This window comes from Rhododendron vialii, chromosome 5a (genome assembly GCF_030253575.1).
Source record: "Rhododendron vialii isolate Sample 1 chromosome 5a, ASM3025357v1".
NCBI lineage: Eukaryota > Viridiplantae > Streptophyta > Magnoliopsida > Ericales > Ericaceae > Rhododendron > Rhododendron vialii.
The window spans coordinates 37,814,038-37,834,384 of NC_080561.1; the positions used below are offsets into that span (position 1 = coordinate 37,814,038).

The 20,347-nt window shown below is 38.5% G+C and overlaps 3 protein-coding genes across 4 annotated transcripts; 2 read left to right on the top strand and 1 right to left on the bottom strand.

The window, feature by feature from the left end:
* Positions 1-585: 585 nt before the first annotated feature.
* Positions 586-2,456, top strand: LOC131326414 (uncharacterized). Of its 2 annotated transcripts, XM_058359199.1 has the most exons (3): positions 586-995; positions 1,209-1,502; positions 2,133-2,456. In XM_058359199.1, the coding sequence occupies exons 1-3, from the start codon at positions 919-921 to the stop codon at positions 2,140-2,142; spliced, it is 381 nt and encodes a 126-aa protein (XP_058215182.1). In that variant the 5' UTR covers positions 586-918; the 3' UTR covers positions 2,143-2,456. The 2 variants fall into 2 exon arrangements, with proteins under 2 accessions (XP_058215182.1, XP_058215181.1); XM_058359198.1 differs by lacking the exon at positions 2,133-2,456 and having other exon boundaries at positions 590-995; positions 1,209-2,114.
* A 5,954-nt stretch (positions 2,457-8,410) lies between these two features.
* On the top strand, positions 8,411-11,494 carry LOC131326415 (laccase-17-like). Its single transcript, XM_058359200.1, has 6 exons — positions 8,411-8,610; positions 8,692-8,843; positions 8,950-9,194; positions 9,287-9,415; positions 9,811-10,770; positions 11,225-11,494. Exons 1-6 carry the CDS (start codon positions 8,500-8,502, stop codon positions 11,353-11,355), a joined length of 1,728 nt encoding a protein of 575 aa, XP_058215183.1. The 5' UTR covers positions 8,411-8,499; the 3' UTR covers positions 11,356-11,494.
* Positions 11,495-15,291: 3,797 nt separating this feature from the next.
* Positions 15,292-19,447, bottom strand: LOC131326416 (protein FAR-RED ELONGATED HYPOCOTYL 1). Its single transcript, XM_058359201.1, has 3 exons — positions 19,237-19,447; positions 15,757-16,451; positions 15,292-15,606 (listed from the first exon to the last, which is right to left on the bottom strand). The coding sequence occupies exons 1-3, from the start codon at positions 19,272-19,274 to the stop codon at positions 15,533-15,535; spliced, it is 807 nt and encodes a 268-aa protein (XP_058215184.1). The 5' UTR covers positions 19,275-19,447; the 3' UTR covers positions 15,292-15,532.
* Positions 19,448-20,347: the final 900 nt, after the last annotated feature.

Consider the following 20,347-nt stretch of genomic DNA (forward strand, 5'->3'; position numbering starts at 1 on the left):
TTTCAGTAAAACAGCGTCACACCGTTTTTCATTCGTTACCAATTAATTTTGTTTAGACTTTTCAAGTGTTATATAATATATATCGTTAATGCGGACAATTTATTTAAGTTGAGACTATGATACATTCCGATGCGCCTTTTAGCACCAACATTCACTAGTGCCGCAATAATATACGCTATCTTTTATGCCCGTAGTACGTACCTTATGAATAGTTTCCCTTCATTTATGTTAGAAAAGTTGTTAGTCTAGTTTTGCATGTCATATTTAGTATAAAAAAATCAAGTGATCCAAAGTAATGGTTTCCTTCACGGCAAGGGATGAAGATGAATAAAAAAAGGTTAAAATAAACAAATATTTGCCAAAGATGAATGGAATACAAAACCCAAAAGTAGCATAAAAGACCATTTATAGTACCACAATGATCAGTATTTTCTCTATTCTCTACTCAACGCAACGAATTGGCCATAGTACTCGACTAGTCCAAGCCTGGGACATAAGTCCACCAGGCCGCCACCTAGAACCCCTAATTTATGGCCCGACCCCGTTTGGTATACGCAACTAATGACACTTATGTATACCTATAATTTTTTTTCAGCCTAGGACCCAACACTAATATTATTCCTTCTTCCATACACTACATTGATGTTAGAGAGGGAAAATGTGGAAACTAAAAACCTAGACAAGATGTTTGATATCACTCAAATCTCTTTTAGTAGTGGACAAGGGGTTAGGTGTTTGATCTGCACCTAAATTTGGGTGTACTCCTAGCCCGGTGATTACTTTTTAAAGATTCCTACATTTAAAAATTCTCAGATGATCATGCGAGTGAAAGTACACGGGAATAAAAGGACTTGGCTTGTGGGAGGAAAGCCAAGGAGGTGGAATGAATCGCATTCGATCTGAGCCATCCGTGCTGAGATGAACGGCACTCGGATCGGCCGCTCTGCACCCGATCGACAGGAAGCTGCCAAGCAGCATCCCTGGATCCCAAAGAGGTGTAGTCTTTGACAATTTGCAAATCTTGTACCTTATATGTTGAGACTTGGGGTTTGTGGTTGTCTTTTTGGGCTTTGTATATATAAATTTGTGTATTCACTAATGAAGTGGAGTGAGGGAATATGCAAATTAATGGTTCAAACTTGGCAATAATTACTCACTTTGAGAGAGATTTGTTGACTTAAAGATATTCCCACTTTCCATTGTTGCAGCAGTGGAAGCACAGTTCAGGGGCCAGCGCCGCAACCGACAAAGTGTTCCAATAATGATCTTGCTAATCAAGACCCTCTGCACCCCACACAAGAAAAAAGAGAAGATGAGGAAAGAAAAAAAAACATCATAAGAGACTCTCCCTTACTAGAAAGAAAGTTTTGTCTTCCAATCAAGGGCAGAGCTGGATCAATGGGCTCGAATCATGGCTTACGATATCTTCAGGAACAAACCACCGCTAATTATTTGATCATTTGGAAAGTACTACAATACACACCGCTATTTGAATGCATCGGGTATGTACGTACTCCCTTGAATCAAATTGACTTCATAGCATTTTGAATAGAAATTCCTCACATTCGCCTAATAATTCAGAATATTTGCATAGAAGATTATATCATGCATGACACTTTATGCACAATGTTATGAATGCAAACTGATTCAAGGGATGCATGCCGTAAGCATCCCAACATGGATGCGTATCGTCGCATGCATTTCTCTTTGATCTTTCATTTGATTGAGACGACTCACGATCGTTGGTGCAAAATAATGTTTATCTTTACTTGATTATCTGTAGCTATATGTGGAAAATTTGAAAGTTGATAGGGTTCAATTGTCTCTTCCTCTCCCTCTGACTATGCCCTCAGTTGAAAGCATGTACTTTTTTTCCTTTAATCAATACTGAAAGGATGTACTTTATGACTCTAATCCGCACTACAACACTTAAATGGGAGACATTAGTTGTCGTGGAGGCCAGAGCAACTACATGGCAAAAGTGGGTAGCTTGATTGATTGACTTGCGAAATCTCTAGAGTATCTATCATCAATATTATAAAACATATAGCGAAAAATGTCTAAGGATACAAACGTTCGTAATTTTGAAGCCGTTTGATCATCAAAGATTGTGGCCTTTCATCTTGACACAGACAGTTCTGATCGAATTTCTGAACGCCTTTGTTCAAATATCCTCAATCCGTCTCTGTTGTCGTCGTGCATGCCATGTCAACACCTCAAATCTTCTATATAGTAATGGATTAGTTTGTAGCTCCAAAGAAGGCACAAATGAGAACCTTCAAATTTGCAAGAATTAACAACACCCCACAAATTGTTGTTGTTGAATTGTTTATGGTCTTGGATGACACATTTTATCCTCTGCTTTCCAAGTTGGATGCCATTTATAATTCTCCTTTTTTCATGGGCAACCACGAAGGCAACATTTAGCTTGCTTATTATAATATCAAAAATACCCATTTTAGTGCCCTCCTCCTCCTTTTCTTCTTCTTCTTCTTCAAAAACCCAATAGTTTGTTGCAGCTAATTAATGGAGTCCTATCCTAAGCCCTAACCAACATTTGGTCACTGCTACAAAAATAGATAAGATCACGGTTTTTCGGTGTGATCATAGACTTTTAATCTCGGTTTCAAAATCGTGATCCACTCAGCCGTAATCAAAAGTCCGCATCTTACCACCACAATTCATCTTTACTTGAGAGATTTTTCCTTAATTTGCATCACAAAATACAGACCAATAGCCTTGTTAATGTCCTTTTGAAAAAAAATAAATAAATATAAAATTGCAACCACATTCCATTTTGAAGTCGACAATCCTCCGTGCCCCTTTTTCGCTTCATTGCACATCCAAAATCGAAATTGGTTTCCACAACACAAGATACCATTAGCTCCAATGGTTTTAGATCTATGGGCCTGGGTTCCATACAAGGAAAATTAGTCAGCGGTCGGTCCTACATCAATGATTCTCGAGCCATACGTAGCAATATAGAGTGCATTGCAAAGCGAACTAATTGGGCCCCAGCTGATGGACGATGTGATTGGTCTGCAAGATTAATCGAGGCGTGTATTCTATCCCGAATACCTAAGTTATAAAAAAACAAAGCACGCGCTAATAAAACCGTACAAATGTATTGCTGTAAAAGACCGAGATTATTGCTTCCCGGACCACTCGATAAGTTTTCCATTTGACTAGCTGGTGGACCAGAAATCTGTTGTGGAAGCATTAGAGCCAGTTAGTGGACTTGGTGACAGGAGGGTAGAGCTAAATACAGAGCATTCAACTCCTTTCAAATTGTAAGGTTGACGAGGAGAGAGAGAGAGAGAGAGAGAGAGAGAGAGAGAGGATGTTTGCAAGGCTAACGACATCCACAAGGAACAAGAGGGGTGAGGGCATACCTTTGGTTTTTTGGTTGCGCCATAATGCAAATCTGATTAGGCAGGACAGCAACTAAAGTCCAAACACCATAAATGGACATGCCACAAACAATCAGTCGTACTTTTTTTCTTTTAATAATAACCGGATATCCGGACCAGCATGAATGGCTTTAAAGTTAACGACCAGATAAATTTCCAATAGACTACAGGTTTGGAATGTTTGACCTTCGTAGGATTCGAACTTGTGACTACTTCTGAGAGAAGTTCTTTAGTTGCTTTCTCATACTCACTTGATAAAACCATTACAAATCACAATCAGGCATAGTTAAAGATGGTTGAAATCAATTCTGCTCCATTCTTTCATATTTGATATGGAGCCGCCCAATCAATATCATCCAGACTCACATTTGGCCTTTTCGAATCATATCAAAAGAGGAAAACGAATAAATAAATAAATCATATCCATAAAAAAAAAACACACAGCTTTAGGTTGTGTCCAGTGTTGGTTCCAGAATTTTGGTTCAAAAGGTGACAATCGTACATAAAATTTTTAATGCATAATTCTTATTTGGTTAAAAATTTATTGAGCTAGATTTATTTTGTTTTGTCTACCTATTCTATCCAGTTATTAACAAGTTTAAGTAGAATTTTTTTGCATTGGCTAGGCACGAATGGTCTAATGTACCACAATAACAAAGAAAAATTAAATTATATTCAAACAATTCCAACTTTTAAGTGCATTTTTTTTTGTACCCAAAGAATTCGCTTGAAGCCCCTTAGGTCTATTGTTGTATAAGTATCATGGGTTTTTGTGGAATCTATTTGCACGGGCTATTCAAAGTTGGGACAATGTCCCATATGAATTGACCCCATAAGAGCATCTCCAAGGCTGGTGGCAAATTTTGATACATGTGACAAGTTGAAGAGTCACTTACGGCAAGTGCAGTCCGAGGGACTAATCGAATTTTATGGTTTTTTTATTTCTTATTGGACTTTATTTATTTTGGGTGCATTTTGCTGACATGATTCTTCGAACATAGTTTAGTTTTAGTTTTGCTATCTTCTTTTGAAAATGATCTTAGCAAGAATTGATGCGCTTCAGGAGGTTTCGAATCTAAAAGTTAGAAGAAAGCAACTTAAGCATTAATTGATCACGAAGAGATCAGTTAAGATGCGTTGTGCGTGTACACTATCCCGAAAGTTACCGAAACTTATCAAAAGAAAAAGAAAGACCAATCTTCTTGTACTATATTTTTTCCCCTCCCTTTACAAATCCTACTGTTATCCAAAAACGACCAAAAGCAAACAGTTTGAAACATAGTTTATTTAGGTGTTTCATGTTTCTCTATTTTTCTCCAAAAGAGCGGCCCAAGAAAAGATTTGAAACATAAACACAAATCAAAATATCTACTCCCACCCATACAAGTAACAAGCGCGGTTCCCGTACATAATACGGGAGCGCAGAAGAATTTTTTTTATTTTTTTTTTCACTCAACGTGAGAAAAAAGAAGTTATTGAGGTTTAATGGCATTTATCCCCTATAGATCCACGATTTAATATTAAATGTGAAAACAGTATCAAGAGAAAGTTTGAACCATTTTTCCTTGTAAGTGGAAACCAATATATGGAGAGATCCGGGAATGCTACCAAGCATCCCCCACCAAGTGGCATTCGTTCATTGTTCGGTCAAGATATGAGCTGTCGATTTTCGAGATGAACGGCTGGATCGGCTGCTCGATACTGCTGCCAAGCACTCCCGCTTGGCATCATCTCCCAATCTTTATGGCCTGAATGACTTTATGTGAAATTTTGTTTCAAAAAAACAAAATAAAAGAAAAGAACGTGACTGTATAGATAGATTTCTGAAGGATATATATATATATATATATATATATTTTTTTTTATGATGACTACAGTTGGGCACCATATTTAAGTACCGGTTTGATGTGGTTAGCACTAACCATATCCACTTTTAACACATCACCCCATACGCATCAGGCTATACACACCTTGTACCAAAAAAAGGTGATACACGGAGGCGGCTGCACGTTTACGGTCTGTTTGGATGGAGGATTTGTTTTAGGTGGATATAGAATGAGGGTGTATTTGAAGGTAGATGTGTAATGAGAGGTGATATGTAAAGAAGTGTGACCCCACCTCTTAAGAATGGTGGATTTATAATGAGGTGTTTGGATGATTTTTTGAGAAAGGGGATTTGGAAGGTGGATATGATGGGATAAAGTGTTAAATGACTTATTTGGATGAGAAAGGATAAACCAAAGGGGAATTTGGAGGGGTAAAACAGTCTCAAAACCCTCCGAATTTGCCAATGCTGGGGTTTGAGTTCCCATTTACAAATCCACCTCCTGGCGGAGATGAAGCCATTACAGTGTTTATCTCTCTCCCTTCCAAAAAAGTGAACCAAACACCGAATTTGAGGGAGAGCCGAAGTACAAATCAGGGAGCCTCACATATCTCCCTTCATCTCCTCCATCCAAACACCTTGTTATAGAATGGAATTTGATCCTCTTCCATCCTTAATTTTAACCGGATGGAACAGCCGAAATTATGTTCGTCCGTTGCTTCAATTATTCCATCCGAAATTATGTTCGTCCGTTGCTTCAATTAATGATTCTGAACTATTGATTATACCAATGTATGGTTCAGATTTGGACCGGCTTGTCTAGTCGCCGGAGAGAAACCGAAGCCTTATAGAAGTGAAAAAGCTAAGGAAACCAACCAGGAAACTGACGGCTACGGGGGCCTACTCCGGATCCCGCACGGATGATCTGAGTCGTTCAATAATTTTGAAAAAAAAAATCCAAGTGGGATTGCGAAAATTAGGTCAATTCAATATGTGTAGCTAAAGTGAGCCCCGCGTGATCATTGGTTTCCGTAGCAGGACGGCTATAGAAGGGTGTTTTAAATCGTCTGTGTTTGAATCCGTAGCCCAAGAGACTTTGAACGCCAAGCAATCCAAATAAGGCCTATGGATCCATCCAATTTGAACACCCGGCAGCCCAATTCCTTGACAACCCATACCAGGTAATCAATCCAGTTTATACTGTAAATGGGCCCTCTCTTACCGGAAGATTGTCCATGGCATATGCTTGCTTGATCATTTCTTGAGGTTAGCCACGATTTGGATTTGGGAAAATGACAGCCAATGATGTGTTTTGATAATTAATATCTGTCCAGAACATGCTGAGAATATTTGTTAATGATGAAAATGTCCTTGGAGGGTATTAATTATCAAAACACGTCCTGAGCAATCATTTTCCCTTTGGATTTGGGGTTGGCGCTATTCGATAGGAGTCCACTTGCTTCTGGTCGTAGAATGTAAACAAAATCGAAAAATTTCAAGCCAATCTTGCTTTTAGAGTTTTGTTCCATGCAGGCCCTTCATTGTGATTCTTAATGACATATTCAACTAGGAATTACATTCCCAGACTGAGTTGTCTTATCCCATAGTAAAACTAATCTTAGATTCCCGGCTCTCAATCATTAAAAAAAGAAAATGTTGACTTGATAAATTTTCACAGTAATTGTTTTCTGCATAAGATTACTGAGTTAAATCAAACACCGGAATGAAATTACTTCAGGTATGATATTTCCAAGAAATAATTCCTAGTAATCATATTTCTATTCTTACTGAATGTTTCGGTCATCCAACCATAACTTAAGGGTCTAATCGCCTTCCACTAGTGTAAATATGTTTTATTTGAAACAAGGGTGTTACCGCCACACCCTCCCTCCACACAGCTCTGCCTCCAGGCATGGGGTCGGCAAAATCATACCCTTCCCATCTCCAACCGGGTATGTATTATTATCCCCATACCTACTCATATCGAATAAGAAAGTGGCTTATCCACCTCCAACGACAAGTTCGGATCGCATATCCATAGGTATGAACGGGCTTCATTAATCTGATTACAAGCTGATCCCGAGTGGCTTGCTTTGTCGAAATTTAGGCCAGATAGAATTTTCACAGAAGCTCTGCTGCCCCCTTGCTATTCGATAGTGAATGAAAAACACCGTGGTTGTGTCGTGACAAGGAAACAACACCACTAGTTTGACCAAGATTCAAGAACATGCACTCATAATCTACCCAAAGATTTGCTTTCAAGAGCTCATTGTCATGTGGTGGGAAAAGCTTTTAAGTTTCTTGATTTCAAAGACAAATGAGCTACATTTCTCTTCTTTTTTTCCCCAATGGTCAGGAGTGTTCGGGTCAACTTACGCGCTTCTCGACTATTTTCTCTTTCCGGTCCGCTCAAAGGCAAGCCATCCACATAGGGACTAGGGCACAAAAGATTTCTCTCTTGCAACCTGGCTCCAAGAGATTGCCAATTGTTTTTAGCTTCTGAATTTACATCTCATCCCTGTTACCACATGAGCTACCCTGGAGACATGTATTTTATTTGTAGGTGGTTTTCTATAATTGGGACCGTGCAGTAAAAGGCTGGGGTTAGGGGGGAGAATCAAGATTTGAATTCGGGTATAGTTTAGAAGAAATCAAGCACTAACAATATGTATAATCCTTGTATTTTTAACACCCAATTAGTACACATGTTCTAATTAAGGTTTCATACCCATAAAAGTAAACATGTTTTGGGTAATCCTCCATTAACATAGAACAAAAACTAGTTTAGAACAAGCTATCAAACTGTGGTTCTGATATTATATGGAGTTCGGGCTATGAGTATTTGTGATTTTCTCTTCCAATTTCCATTGTCCATGAATATTGTAGGCCTGGAACAAAAAATACCATGTTGAATCAAATAAACTTCTCAGTTGCAAAGTTGGCCATTGTGATAATTACGTTGCCCCTAATTAAGTATGTATCACTAATTAATCAAACAAGGACCGGATATGTGCTAGGTCTTTCATGTAATTATTAAATAGAATCAGACAATGGAAGAGAGAGGATTATCTTTACTTAATTATCACTCTAAAATTAAACTTGACCAAAACCAAAGAGAAGCATGCAAGGTGAACATCTCAACTATAAAATAACTCCACATTAACTTTTTATTTATTTTGTCAATTTTATCTTTACCTAATCTCCACTCTATATATTTAGACTCAAATTAACACTTCATATTGATTCCTAGAGAGGAAGAGAGAGATGGGTTCTCAATTGTTTTCATCCACTTCTATGGCCACTCTTCTTGTTCTTTGTGTTCTATTTCTAATGCCACAATTTGCATTGTGCATAACTAGGCATCACACATTCAATGTACTTTACTAATTTGTTTATCTCCTTAAGAGTAATTTATTTTATTGAGACATTTCAGGATTCTTATTTTATATTCATCAGATAATAGCGCAAAACGTGACAAGATTGTGCACCACAAAGAATGTTATAACCGTGAACGGGAAGTTTCCGGGGCCGCGGCTAGTAGCAAGGGAAGGTGATCAAGTCCTTGTTAAGGTGGTTAACCATGTCCCAAACAACATTACCATTCATTGGTATGGAAAACAAACACAACATAAGCTTAAGCTTATTTAGTTTGTCAAACGTTTTCAATAACCATAATACAATTACTTAAGATGAAGTCCTATCTTCATCTTTTAGGCATGGGATTCGGCAACTTAGAAGCGGATGGGCTGATGGACCTGCTTATATAACACAATGTCCGATCCAAACGGGGCAGGCATACACGTACAACTTCACAATCACCGGACAAAGAGGAACTCTGTTCTGGCACGCCCACATCTCGTGGTTACGATCAACGATTTACGGGCCCATTATCATCCTCCCGAGGCGCAACGAGACCTATCCGTTTGGGAGACCCTACAAGGAAGTCCCCATAATATTTGGTAACTAGATCACTATATTCCCATAGCATTTATTCATTGCAGCATTTTTTTTTTTTTTACTTGACATTTTGTTCTTTTTTGAGGATTTGCAGGAGAATGGTGGAATGTAGACCCAGAGGCTGTGATTAACCAGGCTCTTCAAACAGGAGGTGGACCCAATGTTTCGGATGCTTACACCATCAATGGGCTCCCAGGGCTCTTGTACAATTGTTCTTCAAAAGGTAAATGTATTTAGGGTGTCTCAATCATGACCAAATATATAGCCTACATGATTCAGGTCTGCTCGGAAGCATCGAACTTGGGGTGTGTGTTGTCCAAAGGTCTGCTCCGAAGCATCAAACTTGGGGTGTGTGTTGTCCAAAGGTCTGCTCCGAAGCATCGAACTTGGGGTGCATGCTGCCCCTCATGGACAACACACGCACCCTATAGAACTAATACGTAATCATGCATGAGCATATTCATCACTTTAATTAGAGCTCGTTTGTTTGATACGACTAATACGTAATCTTATAGAACTTGAAATCCTATCGGGCTTATTGTGATTTGAATAATGATACGACATCCTTATGGTATTTATGTCGTATATTTATTTAACAAATCTGCTGTATACATGCAGATACATTTAAGTTAAAGGTGAAGCTAGGAAAAACGTACCTCCTCCGACTCATCAACGCCGCAATGAACGACGAGCTCTTCTTTAGCATCGCAAATCACACCCTCACAGTCGTGGAAGCCGATGCCGTCTACGTAAAACCATTCGTTACAGACACGCTTGTCATCTCCCCGGGCCAAACCACAAACGTTCTCCTGAACACCAAACCCTTCTCCCCGAACGCCACCTTCCTCATGTTAGCCAGCCCGTATTTCACCGGCATGGGCACTTTCGACAATTCCACCGTTGCCGCGATACTCCAATACCAAAACTACCCTTCACCCCACAACAAAAGTCTTCCCCTGCACAAGCCAACACTACCACTCTTCAACTCCACATTGTTCGTCTCCAACTTCACCAGAAAACTTAGGAGTTTGGCCAATTCCAAATTCCCAGCAAACGTCCCCCAAACAGTGGACAAGCATTTCTTCTTCACTGTCGGGCTCGGGTCATCCCCGTGCCCGACCAACACGACGTGCCAAGGACCCAACGGATCGAAATTCGCGGCTTCCGTCAACAATGTCTCTTTTGCCCTCCCAACAAAAACGGCCATGTTACAATCCCATTTCTCCGGCCGATCATACGGCGTTTACTCGACGGATTTCCCTGCCTACCCGGCTCTCCCGTTTAACTACACGGGCACGCCGACGAATAATACGGTGGTGGGGAACGGGACGAAGGCGGTGGTGCTGCGGTTTAACGCTAGTGTGGAGTTGGTTATGCAGGATACCAGTATACTTGGCGCGGAGAGCCACCCTCTCCATTTACATGGCTTTAATTTCTTTGTTGTTGGTGAAGGGTCCGGGAATTTCGACCCGAATTGTGACCCGGGGAAATTCAATCTGGTTGATCCGGTGGAGAGGAATACGGTTGGAGTTCCATCTGGTGGGTGGGTTGCCGTTAGATTTCTTGCAGATAATCCAGGTTTGCATTCTAAAAGCATCTACTATGTTCTTTACACACATTGCAAGTGAAAAAAAAACCAAAATGAATGATCTCTTCAACTATATCCGATAAATTCGATTTATTACGTGAATCGTTTTCTGAAATGAATGATTCAGATCATCAAGCCGGGCCTACAGTACTACACCTACATTGCTACGTGTCGTTCCGATTTGGGATCGCAAAAGTTCTATTAGCGCTCTGTGATTTTAAAAGAGAGAGGGTATTTTGGTCATTTTCTTGTATTAGTGGTTTTCCGTGTCAACCAAACAATAGAAAAAGTCATTTGAAAAAGATTTTGAAGTAACAATCAAACACCAAAAAACACATTATTATTCAAAAAAATATTTTCCATCAAATACGTTTTCTGCCCGAAACAAACTGAACGTAAAGATTCGTTAGAAACTAACATTTGTTGTTTCCTTTGGCTAAGCAGGGGTCTGGTTTATGCACTGCCATTTTGAGGTGCACACAAGTTGGGGTTTAAAGATGGCATGGATCGTACCGGATGGCCCACTACCAAATCAGAAGTTACCCCCACCGCCGTCCGATCTTCCCATGTGCTGACTTTTGACCAATTGGGTGACCGGATTATTTATTAACCATTGTAAACTTTTGATTGAGTTTTTTTTTTTTTGACACGAACTTTTGATTGAGTTTGATTGTATCAACTTTCACACTTTAACTTATATTTTACTCTTCCGTCCATTTTTTAGAGTTCAATATTTTATTTTGGATTGTCTATAAAAAGTGTCTATTTTGTAAAGTTAGTGAGTAAAAGTTTGTGCATTTTCTATTTACGCCTAAAAGCATATTTCGTTTTGAAAAGTTAGTGAGTAAAAATATAATGATGATATCTTCATAAAGGATAAGTAGCGAAAGTGGAAATAAAAGTTGATGTGAAAGATATAATGACGATGTCTCTTTAATAAGTTAAAATTACGAAGCTGAAAACTTAACGAGAGACGGAGGGAGTATCATTTTGCCTTTTTTGAAATAACTGAAACATCCAGTTTTATGATTTTCGGATCTACTTTATGCTGTGTTTAGTTTGGTATTTAAAAAGTTTTTTGAAAAATAGTAGGAGTAATAAGTGGAAAGAGAAATATTGAAAGTAAGGAGGATCTAGGGAGAATTTTTTGAAAAATGCTTTTTGAAAAGAGAAGACAACAATGCATTAATAACTGAAATATTTTTCTTTATATAGCTTCTTGAGAAGTTCAATCACATCAAAAATCAAATTAATAGAATATTGATATACTAATGATCCAAAACATATATATTATATATATATATAGAGAGAGAGAGAGTTAGGTTCCGGTGAGGGATCCCTCATTTTATTAAAATGGGGGACTCCCCTTCCTGATTGAATTTCGATGATCCGAGCCGCTCAAAGTGATCAGAACGTGATTTTAAGGGTCCCAGTGAGAAATCAGCAAAAAAAATGACCGGTAAGGGCTTCATCCGAGCAGTTTTCATTGAACGGTTCAAAAAAAAGTGCTCGAATGACGCCCTTCCCGGTCATTTTTTTTGCTGATTTCTCGCGGGAACCCTTAAAATTACGTTCTGCACACATTGAACGGTTCGGATTTTCAAATTTTGATCGGGAAATGAAAGTCCCTCATTTTAACAAAATGAGGGATCCATCACTTGAAAATTCCTATATATATATATATATAGAGTACTGCTAGGTGTACCGACCATTTTTGGACCGAAACCGTACCGACGGCCGCGCGCGGCCGTCTCCGGCCACCGGACGGCCGATCCGAGCCGTCCAAAAATTTTAAAAAAAAAAACCGAGGGGCCCCACGCGGGAATTAACGTCATCCGATGTGTGTAGGGTGCTTGATCTAAACACCCTATTTTTCGTGTATACATATATACACGAAAAATAGGGTGTTTAGATCAAGCACCCTACACACATCGGATGACGTTAATTCCCGCGTGGGGCCCCTCGGTTTTTTTTTTTAAAATTTTTGGACGGCTCGGATCGGCCGTCCGGTGGCCGGAGACGGCCGCGCGCGGCCGTCGGTACGGTTTCGGTCCAAAAATGGTCGGTACACATAGGATTTTCGTATATATATATATATATATATATATATATATATATATATATATATATATATAGTCCACTTCTCCTAAGGACCACCTTAACTTAATAAAATAAGAATCTCCCTTTCCTGATAAAATTTCGATGATCCAAGCCGCTCAATGTGTTCAGAACGTGATTTTAAGGGTACCCGTGAGAAATCAACAAAAAAAAAATGACCGGAAAGGCTTCATCCGAGCAGTTTTTGTTTATTTTTTATCAAACGGTTCAAATAAAAACTGCTCGGATGAAGCCATTCTCGGTCATTTTTTTTGTTGATTCCTTGCGAGTACTCTTAAAATCATGTTCTAAACACATTGAGCGGCTCGTATCATCAAAATTCGAACAGAAAATGGGAGGAATGGAGAGGTCCTTATTTTAACTAAAATAAGGACCTCATTATTTGAAAATGACTGTATATGTATATGTGTGTGTGCATATATATATATATGCCAAGTGGTTTATTTTTTTGTCCTTATTCAATTTTTTTTTGTATTTGTTAGTTTTTCATCAATTTTTTGGGGATTATTATATCGTTATGACGAGAGAAATCTAAAAAGTAAAAAATTCTGATCGAAATCAATTTTTTTTTGAATAAAGATGAAAATAAGTCAATAAGCTAATTTTTTCGTCTTTATTCAAAAAAAATTTGATTTTGATTATAATTTTTTATTTTTTAGATTCCTCTCGTTATGACGATGCAATAATCCTCAAAAAATTGACGAAAAACTAACAAATACGAAAAATTTTTGAATAAGAACAAAAAAATAAACCACTTGGCTTATTTAGCAGTCCCGATCAAGTCCACACCTTTTCCTGTCCAATTAAACCGTCCTCACCTCCCCTTTCCCGATCGAATTTCAATGATCCAAGCCGTTCAATGTGATCAGAATGTGATTTTAAGGATTCATCGTGCTAAATCGGCAAAAAAAATGATCGGGAAGGGCTTGATCCGAACAGTTTTTATTGAACGGTTCAATAAAAAAACTGCTCAAATCAAGCCCTTCCCAGTGTTTTTTTTTCCCGATTTCTCTTGGGTATCTTTAAAATCACGTTCTGAACACATTGAGTGGCTCGGATCATCAAAATTCTATCGGGAAAGGGGAGGTGCGGACCGGAATCGGGATCCCTGACCTAATCCGGACTGTATATATATCTATCTATCTTGGAATAAGATTCTCGTTACATTCACTCTAAAATTCCACACTTCCCTAGTATAGTAACAAGGGCAAAACAGTCAACACATTCCACAAGTCAAATAAATGTGGTTTAAGTCCACACATCTATGAAAACTTGAACCGGTAACTAATTCCAGAAGCCCAAAATAGACCGGCAAAAGTGCCATAAATAATTTTTAACTCGGTGTGTCAATCTGATTTTTTCAAAACAAAATGTATTTTGACATCGTATTCATTGATATTTGATAAGCGTGATGTTTGACAAGATTAATCTTCCCAACGGGGGCTCTATGAACAGCTCCGGGAACAGCTCTGGTTATGAAAATATTTGATAAGCGTGATGTTTGACAAAATTAATCTTCCCAACGGGGGCTCTATGAACAGCTCCGGGAACAGCTCCGGTTATGAAAATGGGCCTGGAACGAGACCCACATGGCAAAACTAGACATGTCCGGTTATTTTCTCAGGGAGAGCATCCTCCTCTTCTGCAAAGGATACTGATTCAGTGACTTCCACGTCGATAGTTAATCCAGCTGTTAGTTACTATTTCAGTGACTTCCAGGTCAGTAGTTAATCCAACTGTTAGTTAGTCAATCATGAGTCATGACTGTAATTAGTGACGGTGGTTTTCTGTTAACCATGGTTAGTTAGCAGTTGAGTTGTCCTATATTGAGTAAGCTGAGATCTCATTATGTACCCAGTCAAGAAATGTAAAGATTCCAAAAAGAAAATGTTGCCCCAAGTAGAATGTCACTTCAGTTGGTGGCTTAGCAGGGAGGGAAAAGCTCAAAAGATCACAAATTTCGCCTGTTCACGAGTAAAGCTTTCTTTCTGGTATCATTTTGCTTCGAACCGAAGCCGTGTTTTGCATGCTCAGACATGGTCTGAGATGGTAAACGTAATGCGGGGGTAAACGTAAACATCTAAATCCATTTTCGCAGCTCCGCAGTGCAAGCAACTGCCATGCACAACTTCTCAACGAGTCCATTAGAAGCAGGGTTGGAAATATCAGCTGTTGCGTATTGTATCAGCCATCACGCAACAGAATTTTGAACAACCGCCGATGTTCACCTATGTATTGGCCGATACTGTCCTGTACAGGAGGTTCAAAATTCAGGTTTAACACGGGCTCACATCAGTAAAGATAAATAATGGTACAGTTACATATCTCAGTACCGCGATTTACAACCCTGATAAGAGGTGAGCCCATTTTTCCTGGTCTGGGAAAATGCCAAAAACATCAAGACACAAGATAAAATATACGAATAGCGTAGGATACAAACTTGCAAGCTTACAAATATGTGTATCTGCAAGCCAGTATAGCATAGAATACTGATCAATGCATAAAAGTAAATAAAGTTACCTCCCACGGAAAATAACAATTATTCTCGTGTTTGGCTCAAAAGTCATGCAACACAAGCCTCTTTACAACATATACATTTTCACTTTTTCAGGTTTCAAACTTGAGTAATCTCTTCTACATCATAAGCATGGAGAAGTACTCCTCAAATTCTTTATCAATCGTCAGTTTCTTAGCGGTCGGCTGAGTCTCTGCAGTCAAAATAAAGACGTCTGCATGTTAGCAAGTGATAGAGAGAATGAAGGTTTTCGACTAGACTAGATGCACGGACACATGAGTAACAATGAAAGGTTGAAATACACTCTTATCCTTGAAGAAATTGGTCAAGAAAGCTAAATTACCTCGGTTAATACTCCATCTTCCAGATGAAAGAACATAATTACTCGAACGTGGTTCCTTATCAGTACATGTCTCACTGTAGTCATTTTCATCTTCTAAGCAACTGTAATCGATCTGGCACCCAAACTCTTGGACATGCTCATCAAAATTCTGACAACTATTTAGTCCAAAATCGTTGTGTGGAAAACTGTTGTCTCCGCTACACTGTGATTGCACTCTGTCAGCACCAGATTTGGAAACTATTCTGCTGTCCAGAGAATAAAGGCTATTCTTGAAACTGCTACTGGCCCAATTAACAGATGAAGTGGAAGGCATATCAGACAGAAGCATCTTTGGATACTCCAATTGGATTTTAGCTTCAGCAGATGACATGGTGGAGTCCGAATCTCCACCGTAACTATTGCTATCTTTTCCCGACACTATTTCTGGCTCATCATCTTTTGCAACAATGATAATTTTACCCATTTCTGGCTCATCATCTTTTGCAACAACGATAATTTTACCCTTGATTATGTGTGCGTCAACGTCGTCAACTCTTGGGTTTTTATTAAGCGGAGAAACAATATCTGAACTAAAGCTGCTGTCTGAGCATTTATGCTTTGGAAGAGGCAAACCCAATGTCTCTGCATGAAATTTTCTTTTCTTGGTAAGGTAGAAAATGCCAGAGTAAGACTCCACTACTTTGTCAACATTAACCCTGCAGTGACACATCCATAACATCATTTTGCCAATAGTTTTTCATAAAAGCTCAGGAAAAAAGTCGACATTTCCATAACAGCATTTTGGCAATAGTTTAGAAATTGACAGAGGCAGATCGACAACTTGTGATGCCAGATGGATTGAAAACTTGTGATGCCAGATGGCCAAGACTCGGTGATGAGGTAGTGAGAAAATAAGTCAACAAGTTTCAATCCGTCATTCCATGTTAGGCTTCGTCAATTATGGCAGTGCCGGGATGGTTAAACATGAACAGGAAGGTATAACCAACTACTAGTAACTATTTAATTGCATAATTATAAATAAGATAACAGTACCAAACACGACGAGTGCTATTCTGTTGCAATCAACTTAAAGCTGGAAAAAGTAAGGTTGGAGAGAAATATCATACATATAGAGAGCTGGTAAACAGATGAAAGAACCACCAAATTAACGCATCTTTATCAAGTAACCAGTGCCAGGACTAAATAATGTGTGTGAAAACCTTCTTCGGGTTGTGACTTGTGTGTCAGGTGCAAACCATGTGCATTAAGGTGTCAACTAGTAAAGTCTTCAAAACTTAGGACACTGGTCACTGCGAGTGAACGGTGCCACTAATGCCATACAGCCATTTGTCGCTTTCATGGGATAGCTAAAGACAACACCAATTGCCACCCTCATGCTATTGACAATTCCTCATCTTGTCTACTGGCTACTATGTTCTGTCTTTAATTCCCGGTCAAGAGGTCGCAGACTGCTTCCTTTTTCTTCCTTTCTTTGTAGAGTGACCGCTTCCTTTTTCTTCCTCATTTTCTTCTCTACAACTGCGATTTCACTTAAAATCGCACGGACTGGCCTATACTCTCCAAGACTTCTTGTTTATCATCTTTTTATCCTATCTTTTCTTGTACTTGAAATGGAAAAAATCACCTCCCGATATACAACATGAGTAACCAAAGAGACACCATCTCCGTTGAGCACATATGACACTAGCTCCATGAAGCAACGCATACCAACCCAAGAATAAGGTCACATTTTAAACCATAATACAGCACATTCATTCTACGTAGTTAGCAATCCAGAATGAAATTTAAGTTTTCTATACTTGATAACAGAGACTGAAAAATCATACCTCTTGAAATATTCACACTTCACACTCGTAACAGTTCCGCTACAACAAGTATACCTTTTAGTTGTGTAAGAAACTTCAGTGCGACCGTTTCTAAAACTCTGTTCCAAGATTTTCCCCAAAACTATGCAGAGGACCAGCACGATGCATGTTCACTCAGAGCATCTCCAATAAAGCTCTATATCTCTAAATAAGGGAACAAAATTACTCCAATCAAGCTCTATATTGGGTCTCTATTTTAGAGACCCAAATTTGGTTCTCTATATATAGAGATGTTCCAAACATATAGAGAATGATCTCTAAATTTTTTCCCTTGGTGAAATCACCACTTTACCCTTGAAAACTTGTGTATTGTCTTCACCAATCCAATCGGCAGTGACCAACCAAGCCATTTATGATGCTTTTTGAATAAAAAAGTATATTTTGAGATGAAAAGAGAGATTAAGGATTGGAGTTGAATGAATAGTGAAAATCTCTAAACTTGCTTTTTGAATAAAAAAGTATATTTTGAGTCTCTATTTAAGAGAATTGGGTTGGAGATGCTCAAAGAGAGGAAGAGAGAGAGTGTTGTAAAATTGATTTATAGACACTTCTGTCTTCAAAGATTTCCCACATTGAGATGTCATGGACATACGAATAGACTCGCTGGCATGATCCCTACGGACCCTACCTCGAGCGAATTATCAAATTGTTTAGAACTTTTCTCATTCAATAACTATAAATCACTTATCAAATATCCAATCTACACCACTAGGTGTATCATCCATGATCCACCACACAAAAAAAAAAAAAAAACCCTTTGAATTCACCAATTCAGGCATTCTGCATCCACATCTCATTTGACATCATCAAATCCTGTCTTCATGCATAGTAACTCCGCGCCTTACAGTTTAGTATGAGAAAAAGAGTCTCTCTCTCTCTCTCTCTCTCTCTCTCTCTCTCTCTCTCTCTCTCTCTCTCTCTCTCACACACACACACACACACACACAGAGCTAAGCATTGACATTTTTCTGATAACTCAGAGCATCGGGACCAGATTGTGCGCACCTCAACTTAGTCCCATCATCCACTCACGGGGTCCTATTTAAAGACGGGATAGAGCGGTATGGACCGGTCCCATAGGAGGTTTCAGACATAGTTAAGCAATGATTTAAGCATTATTGGCACGAACACAACCATCAATAAAGGCCAAAACTTCACCAATGTTCATCGAACTCATTCAAACCCCCCTCAACTAGCAGTAAATTAAGAAACTGCATCAAGAACATATGAACATGAATTTTAACCTTCAAACACCCTTTTGTTCGTCTTGAACATAGAGGGGTTTTATATCAAACCTAACCAGAGAGCAGTTTTAAAGCGGAAAAAATTAGGTAACCCTATGACCAATTTCCTCTAACAGAAACCCTTATCTCCTACTATGAGGAAATTAAAGACACGAGCTGAATTCAACAGCGAAATCTTTCACTTGATTACCCAAGATCATTGGAACTAATATCCATAAAAGGTGAGAACTGACTCAATAACTTGCTATTTTCTGCTAATTTTCACTCCTAAATTCGAGTTCAAACAAGTTAAATGTCAAGAACAAAGCTTCATAAAAGAGGTAAAAGAACGCGAATAGTAAAGGTAATTGATGAAAACCAAGAAAGTATACCTGTTAATGTCAGATGGGTCGAGGTTCTCTTCCTCCATAACCAGTAGCAACCGTGGATCAGACGGACCGCACTGTATAGAGTACTCGTAATTCGCAATGAGGTGCTCTTTCAGAGTTTCGACTCCCCTCTTTCTCTCTCTATCCACTCTTTCTCTCTCTTCTATTCTGCCATCTTTACTCTCCCGCTTTATCACGCGCGTTTCAGGACGTTTCCAACACGATAGTTAAGAAAAATAAGTTTATAGAATCTCGAAAAATAAATCCAAGTACTCGAAAAATAGTTCAAAAAGAGATACTAATGGATGGCGTTTGCTACGTTCAACAATTCTTGGGGTGATTCCACCTTTCGTGCAAGTGAGCGAAAAGATAGTGGGAGGACTGCGAGATTAATTCGAGATCACAAGATGTGAGCAAGTTCATCGAAGATATTTTGCATTGTAAGATATTATAAAAATTAAAAGGTGTTGCTAATGCCAAAACTATTTTTATTTGTGTTAAAATTGTAGTGCATAAAATCTTTGTACTATGTGCAAGATACAAGATTTTTATACAATAGAGTTTTGATATAAACAAAAATAATTTTGGCATTATCGTTTTTCAAATTAAAAAAATAGTAGTAGTGCTCTTGATTTTAGTAGTATTATTTTGCTCTCCTTTTTTCATTTACAGATTGAGATGTTTATTTGATCTAGGAATGGTAACGGGGTAGGACAGATTTTTGTGCACCTCAACCCGAAAATTATTACTCGACCCTGACCGGGTATTGTTTGGGTACCCCTGTTCCCGCCGTGCTCCGTAAAAAATTAAAAAAATTGCTAATCTAAAAGCAAAATAAAAGAAAATAAGTATAAATAAAGTGTTAGTTTAGTATAATGGTGAAAATATAAGGTAAGAATATAAGGGTTTTTTAGTATAATGATAATAATATTAGGGTAAAAATATAAAATTTGAAATATTAATGATAATTAGATTAGGATAAAACTATAATTTTATAAATAAATACATTTTGGTGCTGGTAATATCGAGACAGGTACATTGGTGCGGGTTTCTGGTGGGTTTAGAGACGGGGTACTATCACCTCAAATCCGACCGGATTTTAGTATTTTTACCA

Excerpts from the sequence above, each read along its gene's own strand:
- LOC131326414 (XM_058359198.1), top strand. The coding sequence starts at position 919 with ATGAACGGCACTCGGATCGGCCGCTCTGCACCCGATCGACAGGAAGCT. Across the intron at positions 996-1,208 it reads CATCCCTGGATCCCAAAGAG|CAGTGGAAGCACAGTTCAGG; the intron begins GTGTAGTCTTTG and ends CCATTGTTGCAG.
- LOC131326415 (XM_058359200.1), top strand. The coding sequence starts at position 8,500 with ATGGGTTCTCAATTGTTTTCATCCACTTCTATGGCCACTCTTCTTGTT. Across the intron at positions 8,844-8,949 it reads AACAACATTACCATTCATTG|GCATGGGATTCGGCAACTTA; the intron begins GTATGGAAAACA and ends TTCATCTTTTAG. Across the intron at positions 9,416-9,810 it reads GTACAATTGTTCTTCAAAAG|ATACATTTAAGTTAAAGGTG; the intron begins GTAAATGTATTT and ends GTATACATGCAG.
- LOC131326416 (XM_058359201.1), bottom strand. The coding sequence starts at position 19,274 with ATGGAGGAAGAGAACCTCGACCCATCTGACATTAACAG. Across the intron at positions 16,452-19,236 it reads GACCCATCTGACATTAACAG|GGTTAATGTTGACAAAGTAG; the intron begins GTATACTTTCTT and ends GTGTCACTGCAG. Across the intron at positions 15,607-15,756 it reads AAGATGGAGTATTAACCGAG|AGACTCAGCCGACCGCTAAG; the intron begins GTAATTTAGCTT and ends TTTTGACTGCAG.